The sequence below is a fragment of the Rana temporaria genome, chromosome 7 (assembly GCF_905171775.1).
Source record: "Rana temporaria chromosome 7, aRanTem1.1, whole genome shotgun sequence".
In the NCBI taxonomy this organism is placed as follows: Eukaryota; Metazoa; Chordata; class Amphibia; order Anura; family Ranidae; genus Rana; species Rana temporaria.
Genome location: NC_053495.1, coordinates 151,239,448 through 151,266,766, shown reverse-complemented (window position 1 = coordinate 151,266,766; position 27,319 = coordinate 151,239,448). Strand labels below are relative to the sequence as shown.

Sequence of the window (27,319 nt, the reverse complement as noted above, 5' to 3'; positions counted from 1 at the left end):
ACCTCAACCTGATAGAACACCTTTGGGATGAATAAGAGCAGAGACTGCGAGCCAGGCCTTATCCTCCAACATCAGTGCCTGACTTCACAAATGGGATTCTGGAAGAATGGTCAAACATTCCCAAAGACACACTCCTAAACCTTGTGGACAGCCTTCCCAGAAGAATTGAAGCTGTTATAGCTGCAAAGGGTGGGCCAACTCAATATTGAACCCTACGGACTAAGACTGGGATGCCATTAAAGTTCAGGTGCGTGTAAAGGCGTGTGTCACAATACTTTTTGTAAAATTGGGTATATAAAAATATTATAAACACTTTACTCTTTGTTTTATAAGTGATCACACTTCCTCTGTTCTCCCTCTTCCTCCTCTGCATTGGAGCTGGGGCAGGATAAACAGCAGCACACTGAGCTTCCCTGCGATTGGCTGTGCAGGGGCGGTGTGTCTGGACAAGTCTGATCATTGGGGGAGAGCACACTGAGTTCCCAGCACAGCTAGAGAACTGTCCATGGTGTGTTCTCCTGCTTAGTGTGGTCAGTATTTAATAGGAAAGCAGAGGGACTGGTCGGAACACCAGGGAAGTCACACCAAGGAATCAATACAAAGAGAACAAGATACTATTTGCACAATTATAAGGTACAGCAGGCACATATCAGGAATATGAAATGTCGAGTTTACATATTCTTTAACTCTCTTTATTTCCTTGTGATCATTGTCAGAAGGGCTAAAAGACAGGAAAAATCCAAAATATTTAGTTATTATTGGAACAAGCATAGATAATAATTTTCCAGTGGAGAAACTTGCTTCGGTGACAAATGTCTAAGGCTGGGTTCACACTTATGCAAATTGAATGCGGGTTTTCGCTGCATCCAATTCGCATGACAGGAGAGTGTGACCGGCTTTCAATGGAGCCGGTTCGCACATCTCCAGGGCGGCCACAGAGTGCACAGCAGAAGCGTCCTGTGTGTCTTTGGCCTTGTTTCAGGTCTGAATTCAGGCAAAAATTCAGACCTAATTTGGATCTAAAATGATGAATAGGGATGCACCAGACCCCCTGCTGTGAGATGCAGACGCTGATGATGTAAACCAGCCAAAATGGCGGAAGTGACGTGTCACGCAAGATCCCAACCAACGCGTTTCCTTGGCACGTCAATTCCTCCATTTTGGAACGCATGTGGAGCGCATATCGGTGTCCCTGCTATTATCTCAAGCTGTGTTTATCTATAATCAATGTAAGTGGAACTTTTATTGCATCTTTTAAATAAATTCAACATACTTCACCATGGGAGGCCTCCTTTTCTGTTTCTATTGTTTGTGGGAGTCCCTATCTTGTGTCTATTAATACCGGCCCAGTGACCAGCTGAGAGGAGTATCAGAAACGGCATCTTCATCCTGTTATTTATGACTCCATGTAATGGGTGTCATAAGAATCTGGTGAGTGGGCTGTGCATATTGTGTTGCTGGAGGAAAACAATTGATCACAGAGGTGTGGAATTGTTATGAAGACACCACTCAATTATCAGCATGGGAATATCTGGTGGCAGCTTTTTGGACTTTATTGCACACAAAGCACTTTGATATAAGCACTTGTATTAATTGATGTATCTCAATTTATATAATTTATATTATATATTTGATTGGTACATATCAACATCTGGTGGAGACACCTGGTGGAGTTTTTTGGTATCACAATTGATGTACTTAATTCAAAGCACTTAATAGGAGTTGTTTATACAGTAAAACCTTGGTTTGAGAGCGTTTTGCAAGACAAGCTAAATTTTTTAATATATTCTGACTTGATATACAAGCGATGTCTTGATATACAAGTAGCATAATGTCACAACTGAGTATAGAAGAGAGGCGCCTCTAAGTGTAGCAATATGGTTGCATTTAACCACTTGCCGTCGCCGCACCGTCATTATACGTCCACAAGGTGGCTCTCCTAGGCGAGACCACGTAAATGGACGTCCTGCCTTTTAGCCGCCACTAGGGGCGCACGCCCAGGCATACTTAACCCCTTCCCCGCCCCCTAGTGTTAACCCCTTCACTGCCAGTGGCATTTTTATAGTAATCTAATGCATTTTTATAGCACTGATCGCTATAAAAATGCCAATGGTCCCAAAAATGTGTCAAAAGTGTCCGAAGTGTCCGCCATAATGTCGCAATACCGAAAAAAAAATCGCTGATCGCCGCCATTACTAGTAAAAAAAATATTAATAAAAATGCCATAAAAATACCCCCTATTTTGTAAACGCTATAACTTTTGCGCAAACCAATCAATAAACGCTTATTTTTTTTTACGAAAAATATGTAGAAGAATACGTATCGGCCTAAACTGAGGAAAAAAAATGTTTTTTTATATATTTTTGGGGGATATTTATTACAGCAAAAAGTAAAAAATATTCATTTTTTTCAAAATTGTCGTTCTATTTTTGTTTATAGCGCAAAAAAAAAAAAACGCAGAGGTGATCAAATACCACCAAAAGAAAGCTCTATTTGTGGGAAAAAAAGGACGCCAATTTTGTTTGGGAGCCACGTCGCACGACCGCGCAATTGTCTGTTAAAGCGACGCAGTCCCGAATCGCAAAAAGTACTCTGGTCTTTGGGCAGCAATATGGTCCGGGGGGTAAGTGGTTAATGAAGGTACAACATTTAGCAAGATATTGCTACACTTAGAGACGCCTCTCTTCTCTTTTATACTCTGTAGCTCCTCCTGGATTTTGCTTCTAATCCCCTTGTGGAGGCTTCCATTTGTGGATGGACATTTTATGGTTACACAACCTATCACATTGTTATAATCTTTTTATATGGACTATAAGCTGAAGGACACTGTCTCAGCCAGGCCTAAAGCAGATGCCCTTTGCAGGCAGGGACCACGGGCCCCTATAATGTAGCAATAATATGGTAGCTCTAGGTGCTAGCTGTATACTGGGAGCAGTATGTGGCTACTGATCCCAGCACCACCTCTTCAGGCACTGCCAGCCCTCCTGGCCAAAGCTGCCACTCTCCACTGCCTGTGCCACCACAGTCCTCCTGACCTGCTCTGCACCCATTCCAGACTGCTCCATCCCAGTCTCAAGCATGCCTCCCAGTCCTCCTGACTGTGGGAACACTCACCCACCCTCTTGGCTGTCTCTGTGGAACTTCTGGAGACTTGCCCAGCAGTGTTCTCCTACTGTCCTCTCTTGCTCTTCCTGTGCCTCCGGGTCAGGATGCCTCTGTGGGTTTTAAGAGGGTCAGTCTGCACCCCAGCCCAGGCCCAAGCCCCCCCTCCAGATTGGGGAGCTCACTCAAAGGCCCCGACAGCCTAACACTCCATCTCCATCTTCCACCCAATCACCAACTCCTCCCCAGCTGGGCTGATCCTGGGTATTTAAGGAGACCTGCCCCTGCCAATCCAAGTTGGGGATTGGTCAGTGTTCCTCAGAACACCCCAGGCAGCTAAGTGGGAGGTCTTGGTGATGCTGCCTGTGAGCCACTAAGCTCTACACTGAGTCACTCCCCAACTCGGATCAAAACACACCCAGGCTTGGCTCCCAGCCAAACCTGGAAATGTACCTGCTCTACTAAAAACCAAAAACAACACTGTCACTAGAAGGTGCTTATATATATATATATATATATATATATATATATATATATATATATATATATATATATATATATATATATATATATATATATATTCCTTGCAATATCCTAATCTGTCAAAACCAGATTTTAGTTAGTGTACTAAAACAAGCCTCACCTTAGAGCACTACAGTTCAGTACAGGGTTCACTGTAAATTCAACCATAATCTTCAAGCACAGATACACTTCTGATAATATCTCATCTAGTCTCTGTATTTTAGACTTTAGTCAGTGGTGATAGTTGAACACTTTTCTTAGTATAATCAACAATTTTCAGTTGTGCTCTATTACGGACAAGGAACTCAGAACAGGTAAGATTCTGTACCAGGATAAGATCTGTGTGGACGCTGCTTTCATAAAATGATAATGCATTAAAGTCATAGGATTCTAAACTTTAAATGACTGTTGTGATACATTTGCCTATATGTCTCAGTATACTGCTCCCTGCTAGCCATGGGTAGAGGTAGAAAGGAATTTCATGTGTGATTCATTCCTCTGACCGGTTATTGACGTGCTAATGTCCCCTCACTATTCTAAAGGTTAATTGATCTATTGTGTTGTGTAAAGAAGATCTGTGTTTACCCTTAAAAGATGTGTATTGTATCATCAGGCTAAATGATTAGAGAAGTAGTATGTTAATTATTCTGATTGCTTCAGTGTATTAATTAACTCCCCTGATGTCTTTATCTAAAGAAACGTGTCTGCATGGTCGGCTCCGACTTGTCTCCTATAATCTGTATGGGAAACCCCACTGTGTGAGGGGGGCGTTCCTAACAGGCTGTAACCACATATAAGCTGAGTTTTTGTGTCAATAAAGTGTCTTGGTTCCAGCATCCAGTCTTGACTCATGTGTGGGGAATCCTGTGATGTTCTTGTATGGAGAGGAGGGAATGCTTGACGGGGATATCATACCGATACCGTCACAATTGGTTGGTAGCAGCGGGATCTTCCCTTCTACTCTCCTTTACACCCGGATTCCAAGCAGACACTGGAAGAACTACTGGAAGTTCGTGGAAGGATTGCTAGCAACAAAACCAAGCGGGTCATCATAGCAGAATCAATGGAGCTAGACCAGGAGGACGGGATTGCAGCAACGCCAGCAGTACAAGAGATGGAGACACCAGTGATTCAGGAGGAGGAATCGCCAGCCAACAAGCTAATGAGAGAGAATCTAGCGTGGTTCGGCCCGAACCCAACGCCGGATGTGGTGCTGAAAGTGATGGACCTGTTAGCGAAGGAGGCTAAAGAAATAAGAGACGCAGAGCTACAGAAGGATAAACAAATAAGAGATGCAGAGCTACAGTTAAAACTGGCAGCAGTCCAACCAGCAGCCGCACCTTCTCCAAACAGTGAGTACAGCACAGCAGACGCAAGGAAGATTCCGTTTAGCGCTTTTAAAGCTTTTGATGAAAAGGACTGTGAGATTGATAACTTCCTGGCGGATTTTGAGCGACAATGTAACCTGCACCGAATAGCTAGAGGAGAGTGGGTTGCAATATTGTCAGGCAAACTGTCAGGCAAAGCTTCTGATGCTTTCCGGACCGTGCCAGATCAGGATATCCATAGCTACGCCCGGGTTAAAGAAGTGCTCCTGGCTCGTTATGCAGTAACCCCAGAGTCCCACCGACAGAAGTTCAGGGACTCACGCAAAACCACGAAAGACTCTTATGCGGAATGGGCATGCCAGTTGTCCCGGTCGGCCTCTAACTGGGCTAACAGCAGCCAGGCCACCACCGCAGAGGACATTTTGCAACTAATGCTCCTGGAGCAATTTTACAATCACATCCAGACGGATGTCAAAGATTGGGTGAGAGATCGCAGGCCCATGACTCTACCAGAGGCCGCTAAGTTGGCGGATGAATATGCGGATACTCGCAAGACGAACCAGATCACACCACAGGAACAACCTCCACCACAAACGGTGCCCTCACACCCACCAGCCGCTAGATACCAACCTCCTAACAGACCGGTGACATCTAGCCCTCGCTATCCACGCCAGGAGGACAACGAACAACGCTGCTTCCGGTGCAAACAGTTGGGTCACTTCAAGCAGAATTGCCCCATGAATGACAACACCAGGTCAAATTGGTCTCAACCTGGGTACCGCCCACCAGCAGCAGCCCATTGTGTAGACTCGGCTTGGGATCCCCAGGAGCGGGGTCGGGAAGAACCATTGGGCACCCCTTACGAAGCCCTCATGGTACAATCTGCTATTACGGACAACAGGGAACACCATTGTCAGCTGGTCATGGGCTCCAGCCCTGAGCCGGAGGGGCCCTGGAGGGAGCTGGGCAGAAAGAGGCACCGCCGGCCACCCTTCAAGAAGAAGAGGTCCTGGAAGCCGTATAACAAGCTGACCTGGGAGGAGAAGAAGCGACTGGAGGAGAGGGAGTCGCAGCGGGCGTCCCAGATGCGGGCCGAGATGTTCGCCAAGGGCCCACCGGTGGCCCCTTACACCACCACCCAGTTCCTGATGATGAAGGACCACGTGGAGAGCCTGCAGGACATGAGCAAGCAGGAGCTGATCCGTGAGTACATAGAGCTGGAGGAGTGCATAAGCCGCATGGAGGAGGAGAACAACCACCTGAGGTCACAGCGGGCTGACCCCCCCAGGCTCCATGAACTGGAGATGGAGCTGGAGAAGCTCCAAGAGGAGAACCGGCGGCTGCGGAGGGAGCAGGGGGTGGCTGACCTTATGGGGCTCTGAGTCCCCTCTCCCCCCCCCCCCCCCGGACTCTGAGCACCAGTGCTACAGCATTTCAACAAATATAACTTTTTCTTTTTATGAATCTCCTGTGATTGTCACTTCAGAGCCATAACCTGCCCCCTCCCATAGCGGGACACCTAGACGGCGGCGCACAGACCCATTCGCTGTCTTCACACTGACTTCTGGTGACTTTGCAGATCGCACAAAGACTTGGGGACTGACCGGCGTGTGATCTGACGACCCGGTGACATACCTGAGTCTGAAGCAGTTGCCAAGGGAGGTCAGTCATGCCAAACGGAGTTAACCTCGGACTAAAAGCTCTGAACCCGTCAACCCTACTGGACCAGGGAAGGTCCAACCGGATTTGCCGGAGCAGGGAGCAAAAGGGGGGCCATTGTGATACATTTGCCTATATGTCTCAGTATACTGCTCCCTGCTAGCCATGGGTAGAGGTAGAAAGGAATCTCTGACCGGTTATTGACGTGCTAATGTCCCCTCACTATTCTAAAGGTTAATTGATCTATTGTGTTGTGTAAAGAAGATCTGTGTTTACCCTTAAAAGATGTGTATTGTATCATCAGGCTAAATGATTAGAGAAGTAGTATGTTAATTATTCTGATTGCTTCAGTGTATTAATTAACTCCCCTGATGTCTTTATCTAAAGAAACGTGTCTGCATGGTCGGCTCCGACTTGTCTCCTATAATCTGTATGGGAAACCCCACTGTGTGAGGGGGGCGTTCCTAACAGGCTGTAACCACATATAAGCTGAGTTTTTGTGTCAATAAAGTGTCTTGGTTCCAGCATCCAGTCTTGACTCATGTGTGGGGAATCCTGTGATGTTCTTGTATGGAGAGGAGGGAATGCTTGACGGGGATATCATACCGATACCGTCACAACTGTTTATTTTACTTTTGTTGTCTGATAATCACTCTTTGGTTATATGATTGCATTGTAAACCAGTATCAGATAATTATTTTTTTATTTTGTTTTTTATTGGATGATATAATTTCACAACATCAACATATTTACCTTTTAGAAAGTAATTAGTAATGTATAGGATAAATTGCAAAAATAATAGATAGGTCTGCATCTATTCATATAATTGTGCTTGCATACAGCTAACATGACCTAGACATGTGCGATTTGTTTAATTAAGAACCAAATTTGGACAAGATTTTCGTTATTAGAAGATTCCGATGCATCTGAATTTCCAAATCACAAGAGTAGCGAATTTCATCAAATCCAAAATAAATTAAAATTTGAAAATGAATTTGAATTTGAAATGGAAACATATTGCAATAAATACAGCAATGTATAAATGTGAAATAGGATTATGATTCCTACTTATGCTGCTTTATGGAATAGAATATAAAAGAATAAAACAAAAGAGAAAATACAAGAATGGAAAATAAAAGATTAGAATAGAAATAGAAAAGGATCTTGAACGGTCCCATTGAGTATAACTGGGAATCGGACCTTTCCCTCTTTGATAGAGCTGTATTATCAGACACATTTGTCCCTGTTTATATGTTATTATGGATGTGTTCCCCCTGACTCTTATCTGTATTAAAATACAATAAAAATGACAGTTGAAAAAAATAAAGGAATAGAAAATAATTGAATAGAGTAGAATAAACAAAGCTGTCTTCCAAAATGCAAATTTCGGAAGATGGCTATATTCGTTCCATTTTCTTCTATTATATTCTAAACTATTCTATTTTTTTCCATTCTATTCTAATTCATTCTATCTTATTTTTATTTTCTATTTTATTTTCCATTTAATTCTATTCTGCTTTATTCTATTTAATTATGTAGTATTCTATTTTATTCTATAAAGCAGAAAGCAACCAAGTAGGAATCATCATCTTATTTCCCTTTAATACCTTACTGTATTTATTGCAATATGTTTCCATTTCAAATTCTAATTTGAATTAATTTGGATAATTTTTAATAGATTTAAAAATAACAAGCATACAAAACAAATTTTAATATACAAAAAGAATTCAGAAAATTAATCATTCTATCGTAACGAATATGACAAAAGAAAATTATTAAGTTAACATACAAATCTGAAAGTCGCCTGCAACTATGGATCTTCAGTAAATTACATTGTTATCTAACATTTCTACCCATGTATCAAGTGATAACAGGATTGGCACACAGGCAGAGTCTTTAATTTTAATATATGACTTTAAGGCCCCGTACACACGACCAAACATGTATGCTGAAACTGGTCCGCGGGCCAGTTTCAGCATACATGTTCGGTCGTGTGTAGGCGCGAGCGGGCCGAATTCCAGCAAACATTTGCCCGCCGGGCCTTTTCCCAGCAGACAAATATTCCTGGACGTGTTTTAAAACCGTCCGCTGGAATCCTGCCCGCTCGGACATGTACGGTCGTCAGTACAGACCTACCGTACATGTCCGAGCGCCCGCCGTCCCTCGCATGCGTCGAATGACTTTGACGCATGCTTGGAAGCCTTTAAATGGCAGGCCCGCCCACGTCGCCGCGTCATCGTCGCGGCGACGACGCGGACACGCCCCGTGTATTGTTTACGCGCAGACTTCTGTATGATGGTTAGTACAACCATCGTACAGAAGCCCTCTGGCAGGCATGTACGGTGAAAACGGTCCGACGGACCGGTTTCATCGTACATGTTTGCTCGTGTGTACCGGGCCTAAGGGGTTGTAAAGGAAAAAAAAAATTATCCCTAAATAGCTTCTTTTACCTTAGTGCAGTCCTCCTTCACTTACCTCATCCTTCGATTTTGTTTTTAACCACTTAAGGACCGCCTAACGCCGATATATATTGGCAGAATGGCACGGCTGGGCACAATCACGTACATGTACGTCCTCTTTAAGTGCCCAGCTGTGGGACCGAAGCTCCGTGACCGCGGGACCCGATTGCCGCCGGAGCCCCGCGATCGGTCACAGGAGCTGAAGAACCTGGGAGAGGTGTATGTAAACACACCTTCCCAATTCTTCACAGTGGCAATGTCATTGATCGTCTATTCCCTGCAGGCACAGTTGCACCTTCCATGGGAATGTCCCAATTTGCTCTATTGGGGAAACTTCTTGAAGGGCTGAGTAGCAGTTTCTGCATTCAGTGCAGGTCGCACACCAAACAAGACAGGAGCCCCCATTTCCTCAACCAAATAGTGTCCGAATAATGTGGTGTACTACATAGGAAAGACTGCGACTTTAAATGTTCATGCCAGTCTACAGAAGCAGTGCCTGGAGAAGCTCACCCTGCTCATGCCCCATCCAGGTACAAGTTCTGGTAGAAGCAACAATTTTTACCTGAATTTGGTCCTGAAACTGAGCCAAAGACACACAGAGTTCCTGTGCAAGCCACTCTGTAGCCACAACAGAGATGTGTAAACCGGATCCATAGAGAGCTGGTCACAATCTCCTGTCGTGCAAATTGGATGTGGTGAAACTTGCATCCAGTTCTCATAGGTGTGAACCCAGCCTAAAGGCCAACTCGAAAACTCGAAGAAAAGGGGAAGTTGGTTTGAAGCAATTTCCCCACAAAATAAAGCATGGAGACATAAATGGATGGACAGGCTGCTTTTAATATTAAACATTAATTCAATATCATTTTTGGTTTGTAAACTGGGTGCACTGTTAACAAAGTTCTTTAAGTATATTCCATTAAAGTTCTTAAGAAATTTGAGATATAACAGCACTTTCCCTCAGTCATTTGTGTGTTTTTGCTAAAAGTCAACATCTACAAAAAGTATAGCTGCTGACTCTTAATAAACATAACACTCACCTGACAAAAAATAAACTCAGATGTACACAGATCAGCCGATAGTAAAAGTCTCTAAAATGAAAGAAAAGAAAATGAAATAAAAGATCGGTTTTCCCGGCGGCTAAAAGTCCACCGGGAAAACCGAGGGGAATACCGAGAACTTGCTCGGTTGCTTTTCCCCGTGTACACACGGCCGGTTTTCCCGACAGGAAAACTGCCATGAGAGCTTTGGTCGGGAAAACCGGCCGTGTGTATTCTCCACTGCAGTGTTTCCCATAGGAAAACTGCCGAGCAAAAAAAAAAAGAATCGTGGCAGGAAAAAGGAGAACAAGTTCCTTTTTTTTTGCTTGCAGTTTTTCTGTCGGGAAAACTGCTATGGAGCATACACACTGCCGGTTTTCCCGACCAAAAGCAAACATGGCAGTTTTCCCGTCGGGAAAACCGATCGTGTGTACGAGGAATAAGTGCAGCCAGTGTAAAGAGCTAGAAGCAGTCTCTGCAATGCAACAAAGAAAAAGAAACACAGTGCCTCTAAGTGCAGTATGGGTAAACAATTTAATGATAAAGTAAAGGTAAAACCACTCACAAAGGAGCATGAATACAAGCATGGTAGTGGTAATCCTGCATCAACATTTGGGGGTGGTTATCTCCTGAATGTTCGTGTCTCTGAAGTGCAGCTGACAGCTTGTGTAGGTGGATTCCAGCATTTGCAGCCTCTGGAAACACAGGGAAGGTCAGAGATGACGTCACTTCCGGGTGCTGGGTTAGAGAAGGCTGCTTCGTGTTCAGAGCATGCATGCTCCTTTTTCAGGCCATGGATGACCAGGATGGCCTGAGGAAGGAGAATGCATGCTCCAAACGCAAAGCCACCTCCTCTCACCCTGCACCTGGAAGTGACGCCATCTCCGACCTTCCCTGTGTTCCCCGCTGTTCCCAGAGGCTGCGAATGCTGGAATCCAGCTGCACGAGACAAGGGAGGCGGCGCTGCAGCGTCGTGAACACACCCACTAACCACCAGCCCCTGTCTCTCTGTGAAACGTTGAGAGCGTCTTCACGCAGGGCTATAGTCCAAGGGAGGGGGCGAGCACGATCACTAACCACCAGGCAAAACAGCTCGCATTACGGTGACAAGTTCCATGAAGAATAACAGGAAGTGAGGATTTCAAACAAGAATTTGTGACATTTAGAAGAAAAATCGAAGAAACAGGTAAGTGTCACGTACCTGGTAGCGGAGCCCAACGTGCAGGGAGTGGCCTGTCGTAAGCCTCTGACTACTCAGGAGCCCCTGGTAGAGTAGACAGGGGTGAAGAGTTCAGAGGGACACAAGCGCCTGGCTGGTAGCTGGAGTAGAAGACTGGATGCGGATACTGGGAGGTGCACCGGAATCCTAGCAGGATGCAGACAGCAAGCCAGAAACAGCAGACAGTAGTGTGGCACTCGTGGAGCAGGAGACAAACAGGGTGATGCAGACCGGGTCAAACATAGGCGGGTGGATCAGGAGCCAAAGCGGAATCCAAAGGGAGTCAAAGTCCAGACCGGGTCGGTACAACAGGCGGGCAGAGATCAGAGCAAAGGGAGAGCAAGAGCAGTGGTCAGACGTAGCCGGGATCAGGGGCAGGAGGTATGCAGGAGTGGTCAGGGAAAGCCGGCTCAGGTAACCAGAAGCAAATGGGTATACGGGTACAGGAATCTTCAGGATACGCTGTAGACTGGACAGCAAGACAGTGGGGGACCTGGCTTCTTTAAATAGGGGGTTTTAGCGCCAAGTGCCATCACCGCTCGCACAACCGCGCGCCAACGCGCCCCACCACTGCCATTGTTGCTGATGGGCACACTGCTGAGACGCCTTCTATGACAATAAGCCAGAGCCGACAATTCATTATAGCCGCAAAGCCGGTTTTAAATGCCTTTTTATTCTTTCCGAAATTACACTATATGCAGGGACAGTTCTATGTATGGGAAACATGCGCTTTTTCACATGCTGACTTTACACCCCCCCCCCCCCCAGGTACGAAATTTAAAGTAATATTACACTTTTATTGTTTCACTTTTAGCATTATTAAATTCACTGCTCCCGAAAAAACGGCAGTTTTTAAAACTTTTTTTTGCATTGATACATGTCCCCTGGTGCAGGACCCAGGTCCCCAAACACTTTTTAGGACAATAACTTGCATATTAGCCTTTAAAATCAACACTTTAGATTTTAAATGTTCGAGTCCCATAGACTTTAATGGGGTTCTAAAGTTCACACAAACATTTGGTGTGTTCACAAGTTCTGATGCGAACCGAACAGGGGGGTGTTCGGCTCATCCTTAGTCAGAAGTTATCAGGCTGATAACAGAGCTACGGGACAGAAGAAACACACAGGACTCAGTGCTTTGGAGAGAGATAAGAAAACACTACAGATATATGTGCCATAGTAACATCTGACAAAAGATCTAAAAACGTTGAAGCAGCAGACTTTGTGAAAATTAATATTTGTGTCATTCTTAAAACTTTTGACCACAGCTGTACTTTCCTATCTATTTACTAATGCTAGCGGCATGAGGATTAACAATAATCAATGTTGATTGGAAGAGTGAAGTTCCACTTTAAATAAAGAAAAAGTACCGTATACACTCGAGTATAAACCCCGTTTTTCAGCCCTTTCCTTAGGGCTGAAAATACCCCTCTCGGCTTATACTCGACTCAGTGTACCCTGGGCTTCCATTTTTTAAAACTCGTAGCTTCCTCTTGGTTCTGTCCTGTTCTGTGATAGGCGTTTGAGGCCCCGTACACACGACCGAGTTTCTCGGCAGAATTCAGCCAGAAACTCGATCGGAGCTGGATTCTGCCGAGAAACTCGGTCGTGTGTACACTTTTCAGCGAGGAAGCCGACGAGGAACTCGTCGGGCCAAATAGAGAACATGTTCTCTATTTCCTCGTTGTTCAATGAGGAAAGTCGGCCCGCCGAGATCCTCGGCGGCTTCAACACAGAACTCGACGAGGAACTCGATGTGTTTGGCACGTCGAGTTCCTCGGACGTGTGTACGGGGCCTGACACTGTTCAGTGTTCTGCCTATCACGGACCTTCTCTTGTCCGAGGATGAAAAAACTTTTGTGATTGGCGGAACACTGAACACAGTGTCTGCTGGGAAACTGAGTCTGGGGATGAAAGAATGTCTGTGATAGGTGGAACACTGAACACAGTGTCAAACGCCTATCACGGAACGGGACGGGACCAGGAGGAAGCCGCGAGTTTTAAAAAATGGACACCCGCAGCGCAGCCTGTCAAGAATTTCAGGTATCCTGCAATAAGCACAGTGAGGTTGTAATGGGCACAGGGAGGTAATGGGCAGATTGAGGTAATGGGCACAGTGAGGTTGTAATGGGCACAGTGAGGTAATGGGCAGATTGAGGTAATGGGCACAGTGAGGTTGTAATGGGCACAGTGAGGTTTAAAATGGGCACAGTGAGGTAATGGGCACAGTGAGGTTGTAATGGGCACAGTGAGGATGGGTACAGTGAGGCGTGCAAATGGGCACAGTGAGGTTGTAATGGGAACAGTGAGGATGGGCACAGTGAGGTTGCAATGGGCACAGTGAGGTTGGGCACAGTGAGGCGTGCAAATGGGCACAGTGAGGTGTGCAAATGGGCATTGTTGATTGGCAAAACGTATTGACTCAAGTATAAGCCTGGGGTGAGAATGCAGGAGCTACTGTAAGCGGAAATCTTACAGTAGCTGCTGCATCCTCACCCTATGCTTTTACTCAAGTCAATAAGTTTTCCCAGTTTTTTTGTGGTAAAATTAGGATCAGGTGCCTCAGTTTATACTTGGGTCAGCTTATACTCGAGTATATACGGTTACTTTTTTTTTCCAAACAAATTTCACCTAAGCTGCTTTGTCATGAAAATTATTCGTTTCCGCTTTCACCGACAGTAAAACCAATAATCTCCCAGCTAAATTATTTTCACCAAAATCACTCAGATCATCCCTATTTGTAAATTCTCAAGGACAGGGATTTCTCTCATGTATTCTGTAACTGCTTTATTATACAATGGTATGTATATGCATCATCTGTATTCCCCTTGTTTGTATGGACCACTTTGCATAGCTCCCAACTGTCCCTGATTTCGAGGGACTGTCCCTGATTTGGAGCAATGTCCCTCTGTCCCTCATTTCTCCTCATTTGTCCCTCATTTTTGTCTGATCTATATAGTTGTATATAAAATGCACTTTTTATCTGTCAAAAAGTATTTTCCAGCGCTAAGCCTTTTATATGATTTCTAAATTGCTGCATTTGTAAAATCCAAAAGCCAATATAAAGGAATTGTAGTGTTACAAAAGCACTTTTTTGGGTTTAACCAATCTTGTTTTTTTTTTACAATTTTCCTTTAACCACTTCCCGTCCGGTTAATAGTCAATTGACGTCCGGGAAGTGGTTGTGAAATCCTGACTGGACATCTATTGACGTCCTGCAGGATTTCATGCCGGCGCGCGCCCGTGGGGGAGCGCAGCGTGGCGATCGGTGATGCGGGGTGTCAGTCTGACACCCTGCATCTCCGATCTTGGTAAAGAGCCTCCGGCAGAGGCTGTTTACCACGTGATCAGCCGTATCCAACCAGGGCTAATCACGATGTAAACAGGAAGAGCCGTTGATCGGCTCTTCCTCACTCGCGTCTGACAGACGCGAGTAGAGGAGAGCCGATCGGTGGCTCTCCTGACAGGGGGGGTTTGCGCTGATTGTTTATCAGCGCAGCCTCCCCCTCGGATGCCAACACTGGACCACCAGGGAGTGCCCCCGGTGCTCAATAGAGCAAAAAACAAACAAAAAAAACACCAAAAAAATAAAAAAAATAACACAACCGATGCCAATCAGTGCCCACAAATGGGCACTGACTGGCAACATGGCCACTGGCTGGAATGATGCCTAGCAATGCCATCAGTGCCACCCCTCAGTGTCCATCAGTGCCACCCAGTGTCCATCAGTGCCACCTCGTAGTGCCCATCTATGCCCAGTGCCCACCTGTGCCACCCATAAGTACCCATCAGTGCCACCCATGAGTGCCCATCCGTGCCGCCTATGAGTGCCCAGTGCCGCCTATGAGTGCCCATCAGTGCCGCCTATGAGTGCCCATCAGTGCCGCCTATGAATGCCCATCAGTGCAGCATACCAGCGCCGCCTATCAGTGCCCATCAGTGACACCTTTGGATGCCCATCAGTGCCACCTCATCGGTGCCCATCAGTGCTGCCAAATCAGTGCCCATAATTGAAGAAGAAAACTTACTTATTTACAAAAAAAATTAACAGAAAAAAAAAACTTAATTTTTTTCAAAAATTTCGGTCTTTTTTTAGTTGTTGCGCTAAAAATAAAAATCACAGCGGTGATCAAATACCACCAAAAGAAAGCTCTATTTGTGGGAACAAAATTATAAAAATTTCATTTGGGTACAGTGTAGCATGACCGCGCAATTGTCATTCAAATTGCGACAGTGCTGAAAGCTAAAAATTGGCTTGGGCAGGAAGGTGCGTAAGTGCCTGGTATGGAAGTGGTTAAGGGGGCATGGCAGGGGGTCTGTCCTATGCCTATGCTGATAGGTGTCCCTCATTCCCATCTCAAAAAGTTGGGAGGTATGACTTTGTGGTGCAATTGGAAATAATAATAATAATGGATTACTAATAAAATGGATAATAAAGTCCAAATTGCTTTGAATGTCAGTCCAAAGTGCAGCTACAGTATATTGCTGTAAAACTTGGTAATCAAGCAATGGAAAATCATTAACATGACTTTGGGTGAAAGGTAACAACTGGTGCTGTATGTGTTGCACACATAGCAGGAAGTACCAGCTGCGATCTGTCCTTGTGATTGGTGCATCTCGGGCTGCACACACTCCCTTTACACTTCTCATTCTTTACACAGCTTCCTGCCTGGAGAAGCATAAACCATCAGGGAACTACGAGCTGCTTGGCCTGCTTAGAGTTAAAGGAGGAAGATACAACCCACTGTACAAACCAGGAAGCAGTAGTGTCACATTCATACAGTAGCCAGGCAAGAAAGTCAGATATTCCTTCGCTTGCAGGTTTGTATTGTTCTCTACAAAACATCAGAGCGTTCTTGTTGTTAGTAAATGTTTTAAGATCTGTTGGTTACTTAGTTGTGCTGACTTGCATTTATTTATCCTCTTCTTCTTGCATGTATTTATCTTTGTCTTTGTGCATGCATCAGTCTCACATTTTTTGCGATATAAGCGAAAAAAGAGCGGAAATTTGGGGGGGCAAACAATATTTTCTTCTTTCTATTTTAACCACTTCTCTACTTTGGGTGTTTTTCAGATTTGGTGTTTACAAGACTAAAACATTTTTTTTTGCTAGAAAATTGAAACCCACAAACATTATATATTTATTTTTTTCTAATACCCTAGAGATAAAATGGTGATCATTGCAATACTTTTTGTCACACCATATTTGCGCAGCGGTCCTACAAGAGCATTTTTTTGGAAAAAATTCACTTTTTTGAATTAAAAAATAAGACAGCAATAAATTTGGCCCAATTTTTTTATATATTGTGAAAGATAATGTTACGCCGAGTAAAATGATAATCAACATGTCACGCTTACAAATTGCGCCCGCTCGTGGCATGGCGTCAAACTTTTACCCTTAAAAATCTCGATAGGCGACGTTTAAAAAATTCTATAGGTTGCATTTTTTGAGTTACAGAGTAGGTCTAGGGCTATAATTATTGCTCTCGCTCTAACGATCGCGGCGATACCTCACTTGCGTCGTTTGAACACCGTTTTCATATGCGGGCGCTACTCACGTATGCGTTCGCTTCTGCGCACAAGCTCGTCGGGACGGGGGGCTTTAAAAAAACATTTTTTTTTTCTTATTTTTTTTTATTTATTTTATTATTTTTTACACTGGGGAAAAAAAAAATTATCACTTTTATTCCTATTACAAGGAATGTAAACATCCCTTGTAATAGAAAAAAGCATGACAGGTCCTCTTAAATATGAGATCTGGGGTCAAAAAGACCTCAGATCTCATAATTAGACTAAAATGCAAAAAAAAAAAAAAAAAAAAAAATTGAAACTGTAATTTTTTCAAATGACAAAAAAAAAATGTTTCTTTAAGAGGCTGGGCGGGACTGACGTTTTGACGTCACTTCCGCCCAGCAGAGCTATGGGGACGGGCGAAGGAGATTTTTCCTTCAGTCTCGTCCCCAGTCAGCAGCCGAACGCACCCGATCTCCTCCGCCGCTACCGACGGCTCCGGAGGGCGCGGGAGAGCGGCGGGAGGGCCCCTCTCCCGCCGCCGATAACGGCGATCTCGCGGTGAATCCGCCGTGGAGACCGCCGTTATAGTTAACAGAACCGCTGACACTAAAGATGGATACCTCGGTTGTGGCAGCAGCTGCTGCCGTTACCGAGATATCCATCTTTAAAGTTAGGCCGTATAAAGACGTACAGCGGTTTGGAAGTGGTTAAAAGAAATCCAATAAAATCGAATTTTGTCATAAATTTAAGCCAAAATGTATTCTGCTACATGTCTTTGGTAAAAAAAAATCATGTTAAGTGTATAATAATTGGTTTGTGTGATCACGGACAGATGTATGCAGATGATCATGTACAGATGTGTGCAGATAATCACTGGGACATGTGATTTTACTGTGACATAGGTGGGGGACAGGTGTTTTTACTGTGTGGGGACATGTGTGGGCATGTCTCACAACTTTTGGAGATGGGAATGAGGGTAGGGTTGCCACCTGTCTGGGATTCACCCGGACTGTCCGGGTTTTGAATATTGTGTCCAGGTTTCAGTCCACCTGAAACCCGGACACAATAGTCAGACAAGAATGTGGCTCAGGAAAGAATTTGACAGGAGGGTGAGGGGGCACTATGTACGCCACATTACTTTCCTCTTTGGAGTTTCGAAAGGTGTCCCAGGTCCGTTACCATCTTATAGTGTATACAGCGGAACCTCGGATTTCGAGCATAATCCGTTTCCAGGAGAATGCTCGTAATCCAAAGCATTCGCATATCAAAGCGAGTTTCCCCATAGAGAAGTGAATGGAAACTAAAATTATTTGTTCCGCTTTGACTTCTATGGCATGCAATACCGCATGTGGCCAGGGGTGGGAGGGGGGCGCCGGAGAGCCTCGGAAACACTCGGAAAGATTCGGGGACAGCTCGGCTGAGCTTCGTAAAGGCTCGGGAACCAAGCATTTCCAAACGGCTCCAAACAGCTCCGCTCGGCTCTGGCGCCCCTCCCCCCCACCTCAGGCCAAATGCAGTACTGCACACCGCTAGAGTGTTCGGGTTTGGCTTGAAGAAAAAGTGGCAACCTTAAATGGGGGACACCTATCAGCAAAAGTATGCCGGCATAGGACACACCCCTTGCCATGCCCCCTTAAAGGAGCATTGTCCAAAAAAAAACAAGATTTGTTAACCACTTCCCGACCTCCTCATGTACATTTACGTCGGCAGAATGGCACGGACAGGCACATCAACGTACCTGTACGTCCCTGCCTAGACGTGGGTGGGGGGTCCGATCGGGACCCCCCCGGTACATGCGGAGGTCGGGTCCGCTCGGGGAGCGATCCGGGACGACGGCGCGGCTATTTGTTTATAGCCGCTCCCCGGAGCTGAAGAACGGGGAGAGCCGTGTGTAAACACGGCTTCCCCGTGCTTCACTGTGGCGGCGCATCGATCGAGTGATCCCTTTTATAGGGAAGACTTGATCGATGGTGTCAGTCCTACAGCCACACCCCCCTACACTAGTAAACACATACACAGTGATCCCTAAATGTTACAGCGCCCCCTGTGTTTAACTCCCAAACTGCAACTGTCATTTTCACAATAAAGAATGCAATTTAAATGCATTTTTTGCTGTGAAAATGACAATGGTCCCAAAAATGTGTCAAAATTGTCCGAAGTGTCCGCCATAATGTCGCAGTCACGAAAAAAATCGCTGATCGCCGCCATTACTAGTAAAAAAAATTAAAATGCAAAAAAAATATCCCCTATTTTGTAAACGCTATAAATTTTGTGCAAACCAACCGATAAACGATTATTGCGATTTTTTTAACCAAAAATAGGTAGAATAATACGTATCGGCCTAAACTGAGGAAAAAAAATATATATATATGTTTTTTATTATAGCAAAAAGTAAAAAATATTTTTTTAAATTGTCGCTCTATTTTTGTTTATAGCGCAAAAAATAAAAACCGCAGAGGTGATCAAATACCACCAAAAGAAAGCTCTATTTGTGGGGAAAAAAGGACGCCAATTTTGTTTGGGAGCCACGTCGCACGACCGCGCAATTGTCTGTTAAAGCGACGCAGTCCCGAACTGTAAAAACACCTTGGGTCTTTAGCCAGCATATTGGTCCGGGGCTTAAGTGGTTAAACATACAAGTGATTTTTTTTAGAACTACTATTCCTTTATATGAGCTTTTGGAATTTACAAATGCAGCAATTTCGAAATCAGATGGAATGTTTAGTGCTCGAAAAAAACTTTTTGATAGATTAAAAAGTGCATTTTATATAAAACTATATAGATCAGACCAAAATGAGGGACACATGAGGAGGAATGAGGGACAGAGGGACATTGCTCCAAATCAGGGACAGTCCCTCGAAATCAGGGACAGAGTGATTACAAGTACAGATCTTGACTGCAGCTGGTTAGGCAGCAACTAAATGATTAGTCAATTGACAGCTTCTACCTACTGTGTTCTTTATCTTGATAGTGGGGGTTATTTACTAAAGGCAAATCCACTTTGCACTACAAGTTTTTATTTTCCTTGCATGTCCCCCTCGAATCTACAGTGACTGCACTTCCAAGTGCACTTTCAGTGCAATTACAAGTGCAAAGTGGATTTGTCTTTAGTAAATAACCCCCAGTAGCTTGTTTCTGGAAGGCCATTAAGCCCTGGTTCACACCAGTGTGATTTGCCATGTGATTTTCCAGTTCAAAATTGCATGACAAGTCTCACCTCATTGCCGGCAATGGGATTGTTCAAAATGTTGAAACTCAAGTTGAAAAAGGTTCCTGCACTGCTTTTTTTGCGATTTGATTGCGACTTGCATTGACTTCTGTTAAATGAAGTCGCAAGCCACAATGAAATCTTAGTTCCAAATTCCACTGATTTGTAACTTTGAAATAGTGCTGAAGTAGATCAATTTCAAAGCCACACTGGTTGTGAACCATGACTAAAGGAGATCCAGCAGTGGCGGCGCGTCTATAGAGGGCGCCGGAGCGCCGCCCCCTCTGGCTCTCGCACCGCCACTGATTACAATAACATAGATTCATGCATTGCATGAATCTATGTTATTGTTGCCACTGCCGCCGATTATTTATATATAACGGTAGCTGGTTGGCTGTGTGGAAGTGCCTATCAGAGCCAGCCCTCAGGTTGTAGTTGGCTTCCAGGAAACTTATCTAAGGGACGTACGGGGGGTGCGTTCCTTAAATAAGACTGACAGGTGTCTCAGCCAATCAGGTTCACCGGTTCTGGTCACCGGTAACCTGATTGGCTGAAGCGTCATCGAGGGCAGGAGAAGACATCGAGGGACGTGGAAGGAGGATGGCTGACCCCCAGAAAGGTAAGTGCCGGGCGGGGGAGGGGTATTTTACAGGGCACAGCGGCGACAATGGGCACAGTGGCATCAATGGGCACAGTGGCGACAATGGGCACAGTGGCGACAATGGGCACAGTGGCGACAATTAAAGGGCACAGTGGCATTAATTGGCACAGTGGCAACAATTAAAGGGCACAGTGGCGACAAAGGGCACAGTGGCGACAATTGGCACAGTGGCTGCGTTTGATGGCATTGCACAGTGGATGCGTTTGATGGCATGGTACAGTGGTGACAATTAATGGCACAGTGACTGCGTTTGATGGCATGGCACAGTGGTGACAACTGATGGCACAGTGGCTGCGTTTGATGGCATGGCACAGTGACTGCATTTGATGGCATGGCACAGTGGTGACAATTGATGGCACAGTGGCTGCATTTGATGGCATGGCACAGTGGTGACAATTGATGGCACAGTGACTGCGTTTGATGGCAAGGCACAGTGGTGACAATTGATGGCACAGTGGCTGCGTTTGATGGCATGGCACAGTGGTGACAATTGATGGCACAGTGGCTGCGTTTGATGGCATGGCACAGTGGCTGCATTTGATGGGCCCAGTGGCTGCATTTGATGGGCACAGTGGCTGCATTTGATGGGCACAGTGAGGCTGCAATTGTTTTTTTATTTTTTTTCGTTTGTGCCCCCCCCAAAAAAATGTTGAGCACCAGCTGCCACTGAGATCCAGTAACTGACTGATCCAGACCTCAGCTGATATTGCTGTGTGTTCCTATGCCACTGAGAAGAAAATGTGTGAAATGCAACACCGACATATAGATAAAGGGGCAGATCCACAGAGCGAGTACGCCGGCGTACTTTCAAATTTCCCGCGTCGTATCTTTGTTTTGAATCCTCAAAACAAGATACGACGGCATCTGGGTTAGATCCGACAGGCGTACGGCTTCGTACGTCTTCGGATCTAAGATGCAATTCTTCGGCGTCCGCTGGGTGGCGTTCCTGTCGTTTTCCGCGTTGAGTATGCAAATTAGCTATTTCTGACGATCCACGAACGTACGAGCGGCCGTCGCATTCTTTTATGTCGTCTCTAGTCGGCTTTTTCTGGCGTATAGTTAAAGCTGCTGTTTCGTGGCGTATAGTTAGACTTGCTATGTTAAAGGAGTTGTAAAGGAAAAAAATGTTTTGCCTAAAATTAATGTCTGCAAGGTAGACAGACAGAATAGTGTAATGATTTTGTTAAAAAAACTAGTAAATACCTATTCAATTCCTTCATCTATATCACCTCTGGCATTCTAGTTTCTGTTTTCTCATTCACTTCCTGGTTTGCATCGTTCGTTCATGCAAGAACTACATTTCCCAGTATGAATTGCGGCACGCCCAGTAATTCACACCTCCTTGAGGTTTCTAACACGTAGAGAGCGTCCTGCCGCACAGATGTAGTTCCCAGGAGGGGGTGAGCAGGTTACTGACCACCGCAGTAAAGCCTCCCTTCACGGTGGTCAGTAAAATCAGACAAGCAGGAAGTGAACAGAACAGAGAAGAAATAGAGCAACTTCTGAGCAAAAACGAACAATGAGGAAGTGAAAAGAGGAATGTCTGCAGGTAAAGGATGCTTATTATGAAAAAAAAAATTCCTTTACAACCCCTTTAAGTATGGCCGTCGTTCCTGCGTTTGATTTGAATTTTTTTTTTGTTTGCGTAAGTCATCCGTGAATCGCGGGATGGACGTCATTTACGTCCAAGTCTAAACAATGACGTCCTTGTGACGTCATTTCGCGCAATGCACGGTGGGAAATTTAGGGACGGCGCATGTGCAGTTCGTTCGGCGCGGGGATGCGATTCATTTAAATGAAACGCGCCCCCTACCAGCCCAACTTGAAATTCGCGCCGTTACGCCGCTTGAGATACACTACGCCGCTGTAACTTACGGCGCAAAATCTTTATGGATTTGAACCAAAGCCAGGTAAGGTACGGCGGCGTAGCGTATCTCAGATACGATGCGCCAGGGCAGATCTTTGTGGATCTGCCCCAAAGTGAAACTGTATCTGGAGGGGGTTAAACCTAAATCTCCACCAGAAGATCTCATCGCTGAAGTTCTCATATGGGATATCGAAAGGTGACTCAACCTCCTAATATCTCTCTTTAACCAAAATAAGTTTAGGGAGAACTAATTCTTCAAATATATAAAAATGTCAGTACATATGAAAGTTTTATGTTGTTTTATAATTTTTTTGCTTCTTCTTTAACATGTGTTTCCCATTTTGTTTTCTAGGCCATCATGGGGAAAAAAGTTGCGGTGATAGGAGCCGGAGCAAGTGGCCTGGTTGCTATTAAAAGCTGTTTAGAAGAAGGTTTGGAACCCACTTGCTTTGAGAGAACTGAAGACATTGGCGGACTATGGAGGTTTAAAGTCAGTTACCTAAAATCTTAACAAATATTCTTGCATTTGCAAAAGTGTATAAAAATCTCAACCTAGATTTAGTTTGGGAGCTGCTATTTTATCTGTATCTCTTGACAAATCCAAGACCGGTAAACCATTTCTTTAAAGCTTAGGGCCTACCTGCCAAACTTGAACCCCTACAAGCTTTTCTTTGTTTTTTATATGTAGCCATGGCTGATTAGTGCATTCATTGGGTTTCCATATTCTACTCTGGACAACTCTATGTTGCAACTGCATGCTGTTCTCCCCCTTCTATACTATCCGTGTCAGTTATTTTCTGCAACACCACAGCACTTAAAGCGGGTTTTTACCCGCAAATTTTTTGTTTTTTAAAAGTCAACAGCTACTAACACTGTAGCTGCTGACTTTTAATAAGGAGACTTACCTGTCCTAATTGCCTGCGATGTCGGTCCCCCAATGGCCATCGCTCGGTCCTGGCGCCTCCATCCTTACTAAGGGAAACAGGCAGTGAAGCCTTACGGCTTCACTGCCCGTTTCCTACTGCACATGCGTGACTCGAGCAGCGCTTTTCTGAATGGGCGGCTGCCTCCTGGGATACACACAGTTCCCAGAAGGCAGCGCGGCTAATTCACCAGAAGACACCACGACAGAGGACGAGGCAGAAGATCCACCGCGGTGGAAGAAGAGGCAGAAGAGCTACTTCCGCATAGCAACCGCCCTTTCAGGTGAGTATAAAAAATAAAAAAATTTAAATTTATTTTAAGATTTTTTGGGGGGAAATAACGAGTGGAACTCCAGTTTAACTGAATTGGTACTGTGGCTTGTCTATCATGCATAGAATGTTTCATGATATCTAAATACCGTATTTATCGGCGTATAACACGCACAGGCGTATAACGCGCACCCTAACTTTAAGAGGGAAGTTTCAGGGGGAAAACTTTCCACAGCCCCCTGCGTATAACACACAGGCACTGTTTACCCTCTACTTTCAGGGTAAAAAAAGTGAGTGTTAAATACAGTAAGTAAAGTTAGACTGTAGAGATGTGAATTCCAACAGCATAAGTGGTTCGATGACTGTCTAAAGCCCCATACACACTATTAGATTTTCTGCCGATTTTTGTCTTCAGATTTACCAAAATAACGTAGTACAAGGGCCTGCCTGATTGCATACAAATTTAAATTCTTAAGTTTTGACCTCACGTTATATGGTTTTGGTAAATCCGAAGACAAAAATCTGCAGAAAATCTAATAGTAGACAACACTGAAGAAATGACACTTTGATACAATGTATTGAGTGTACAGCTTTTATTACAGTGTAAATTTGCTTTCCCCTCCAAATAACTTAACACACAGCCATTAATGTCTAAACTACTGGTAAAAAAAAGTGAGTACACCCCTAAGGGAAAATGTCCAAATTGGGCCCAGAGTGTCAATATTTTGTGTGGTCACCATTATTTTCCAGCACTGCCTTAACCCTCTTGAGCATGGAGTTCACCAGAGCTTCACAGGTTGCCATTGGAGTCCTCTTCCACTCCTCCATGATGACATCACAGAGACATCACAGAGACCTTGCGCTCCTCCACTTTCCATTTGAGGACACCCCACAGAATAGGGTTTAGGTCTGGAGCCATGCTTGGCAAGTCCATCACCTTTACCCTCAGCTTCTTTATCAAGGCAGTGGTCATCTTGGAGGTGTGTTTGGGGTCAATGTCATGTCAATGTCAATGTCATGTTGGAATACTGCCCTGTGGCCCAGTCTCCAAAGGGAGAGGATGATGTTCTACTTCAGTATGTCACAGTACATGTTGGCACTGTAGCCCCCCAGTGTCGGCAACACTCATGTAGCCCCAGACCATGACACTCCCACCACCATGCTTGACCGTAGGCAAGACACACTTGGTTTTGTACTCATCTGGTTGCCGCCACACACGCTTGGTACCATCTGAACCAAATAAGTTTATCTTGGTCTCAACAGATCACAGGACATGGTTCCAGTAATCCATGTCCTTAGTCTGCTTGTCTTCAGCAAACTGTTTGCGAGCTTTCTTGTGCATCATCTTTAGAAGAGGCTTTCTTCCCGGAACAACAGCCATGCAGACCAATTTAATGCAGTGTGTGGCGTATGGTCTGAGCACTGACAGGCTGACCCCTCAATCCTTTAACCTCTGCAGCAATGCTGGCAGCACTCATACGTCTATTTCCCAAAGACAACCTCTGGATAGGATGGTGAGCACATGCACTCAACATCTTTGGTCGACCATGGCGAGGCCTGTTCTGAGTGTAACCTGTCCTGTTAAACCACTGTATGGTCTTGGCCACCGTGCAGTTTCAAGGTCTTGGCAATCTTCATATAGCCTAGGCCATCTTTATGTAGAGCACCAACATTTTTTTTCAGTTCCTCAGAGAGTTCTTTGCCATGAGGTGCCAAGTTGAACTTCCAGGGACCAGTATAAGAGAGTGAGAGTGATAACACCAAATTTAACACACCTGCTCTCTATTTACACCTGAGACCTTGTAACGCTAACAAATCACATGACACCGGGGAGGAAAAACTACAACATGGTCCAATTTGGACATTTTCACTTAGGTATGTACATTAATGGCTGTGTGTTGAGTTATTTGGAGGGGACAGCAACTTTACACTGTTATACAGGCTGTACACTCATTACTTTACATTGTAGCAAAGTGTAATTTCTTCAGTGTTGTCACATGAAAAGATATAATAAAATATTTACAAAAATGTGAGGGGTGTACTCACTTATGTAAGATATTGTATATAGAGTAAAACCTTGGATTGCGAGCATAATTTGTTTCAGAAACATGCTTTTAATCCAAAACACTCATATATCAAAGCGAATTTCCCAATAAGAAATAATGGAAACTTAGATGATTTGTTCCACAACCATTTATTCATAAGTCCTTCAGTTTATAGTCCATATAAAAAGATTATAGCAATGTGATTTGTGTAACTATAAAATGTCCATCCACAAATGGAAACCTCCACAAGGGGATTAGAAGCAAAATCCAGCAGGAGCTACAGAGTATAAAAGAAAAGAGAGGCGCCTCTAAGGCCTGGTACACACGATAGGATTGATCCGCGGATACGGTCTGCCGGACCGTATCCGCGGATAAATCCCCTGAGGATTTTGATCCGATGGAGTGTACTCACAATCGGATCGAAATCCGCGCCGAATTTACACCGCGGTGACGTGTCGCGCCGTCGCCGCGATGATGACGCGGCGACGTGCGCGACGCTGTCATATAAGCAATTCCACGCATGCGTCGAATCATTACGACGCATGCGAGGGACGGGTTCGGACGGATCGATCCGGTGAGTCTGTACAGACCACCGGATCGATCCGCTGGAGCCGATTCCAGCGTATAGATTTGTAAGCATGTCTACAAATTTTTATCTGCTGGAAATCGGAAATATCCACGGATAAATATCCGTTGGAATGTACACACCAGGGGATCTATCCGCTGAAACCGATCCGCTGAGATTTTTCAGCGGATGGATCCTCTCGTGTGTACAGGGCCTAAGTGTAGCAATATGGTTACATTTAATGACGGTACAACATTTAACAACTCACATAGTTAAGTATTAAACCAGGCACAGATAAGGCCGCGTACACACGATCGGTCCAAACCGATGAAAACGGACATGAAGGACCTTTTCATCGGTCCAAACCGATCGTGTGTGGGCCCCATCGGTCAGTTATCCTTCGGTCAAAAATTTTAGAACTTGCTTTAAAATTAAACCGATGGACGCCTAACCGATAGGTCAAAACCGATGGTTAGTATGCAAAAGCATCAGTTAAAAACCCGCGCATGCTCAGAATCAAGTCGACGCATGCTTGGAAGAATTGAACTTCATTTTTCTCTGCACGTCGTTGTGTTTTACGTCACCGCATTGGACTCGATCGTTTTTTTAACTGATGGTGTGTAGGCACATCAGACCATCAGTCAGCTTCATCGGTTAACCGATGACAACGGTCCTTCGGACCGTTCTCATTGGATGGACTGATCGTGTGTAAGCAGCCTAAGTATGCAGGCATCTGGGGTAAAGCTGTCCATATAGATCATCCTCCACAACCGCCGGCTCTCACCGATGTCAGTCTGCAGTCATAATCGTGAAGACTACCCTGCAGTAGAGCGATCTGAAAGCGAGGACCTGTATGTTCTCAGCATCAGCTGCTAATACGTGGCTCCCAGAGTGCGCATCACTCAGTCTTTCTTCCTTTAGATATAAAAAAAAAAAAGCC

At 44.8% G+C, this 27,319-nt stretch overlaps 1 protein-coding gene across 2 annotated transcripts in view; it reads left to right on the top strand.

The window, feature by feature from the left end:
* The first annotated feature begins 3,883 nt into the window (after window positions 1-3,883).
* The window catches only part of LOC120945767 (flavin-containing monooxygenase 5-like), a 67,202-nt gene continuing 43,766 nt past the window's right edge, over window positions 3,884-27,319 (top strand). Inside the window, exons 1-3 of one of the 2 annotated variants that reach the window (XM_040360148.1) lie at window positions 3,884-3,938; window positions 15,988-16,147; window positions 22,929-23,066. In XM_040360148.1, coding sequence (XP_040216082.1) covers window positions 22,935-23,066 — 132 coding nt within the window. In that variant the 5' untranslated portion in view covers window positions 3,884-3,938; window positions 15,988-16,147; window positions 22,929-22,934. Of the gene's footprint in view, window positions 3,939-15,913; window positions 16,148-22,928; window positions 23,067-27,319 lie in introns of those variants that run through there. The other variant, XM_040360147.1, reaches the window with a different exon arrangement.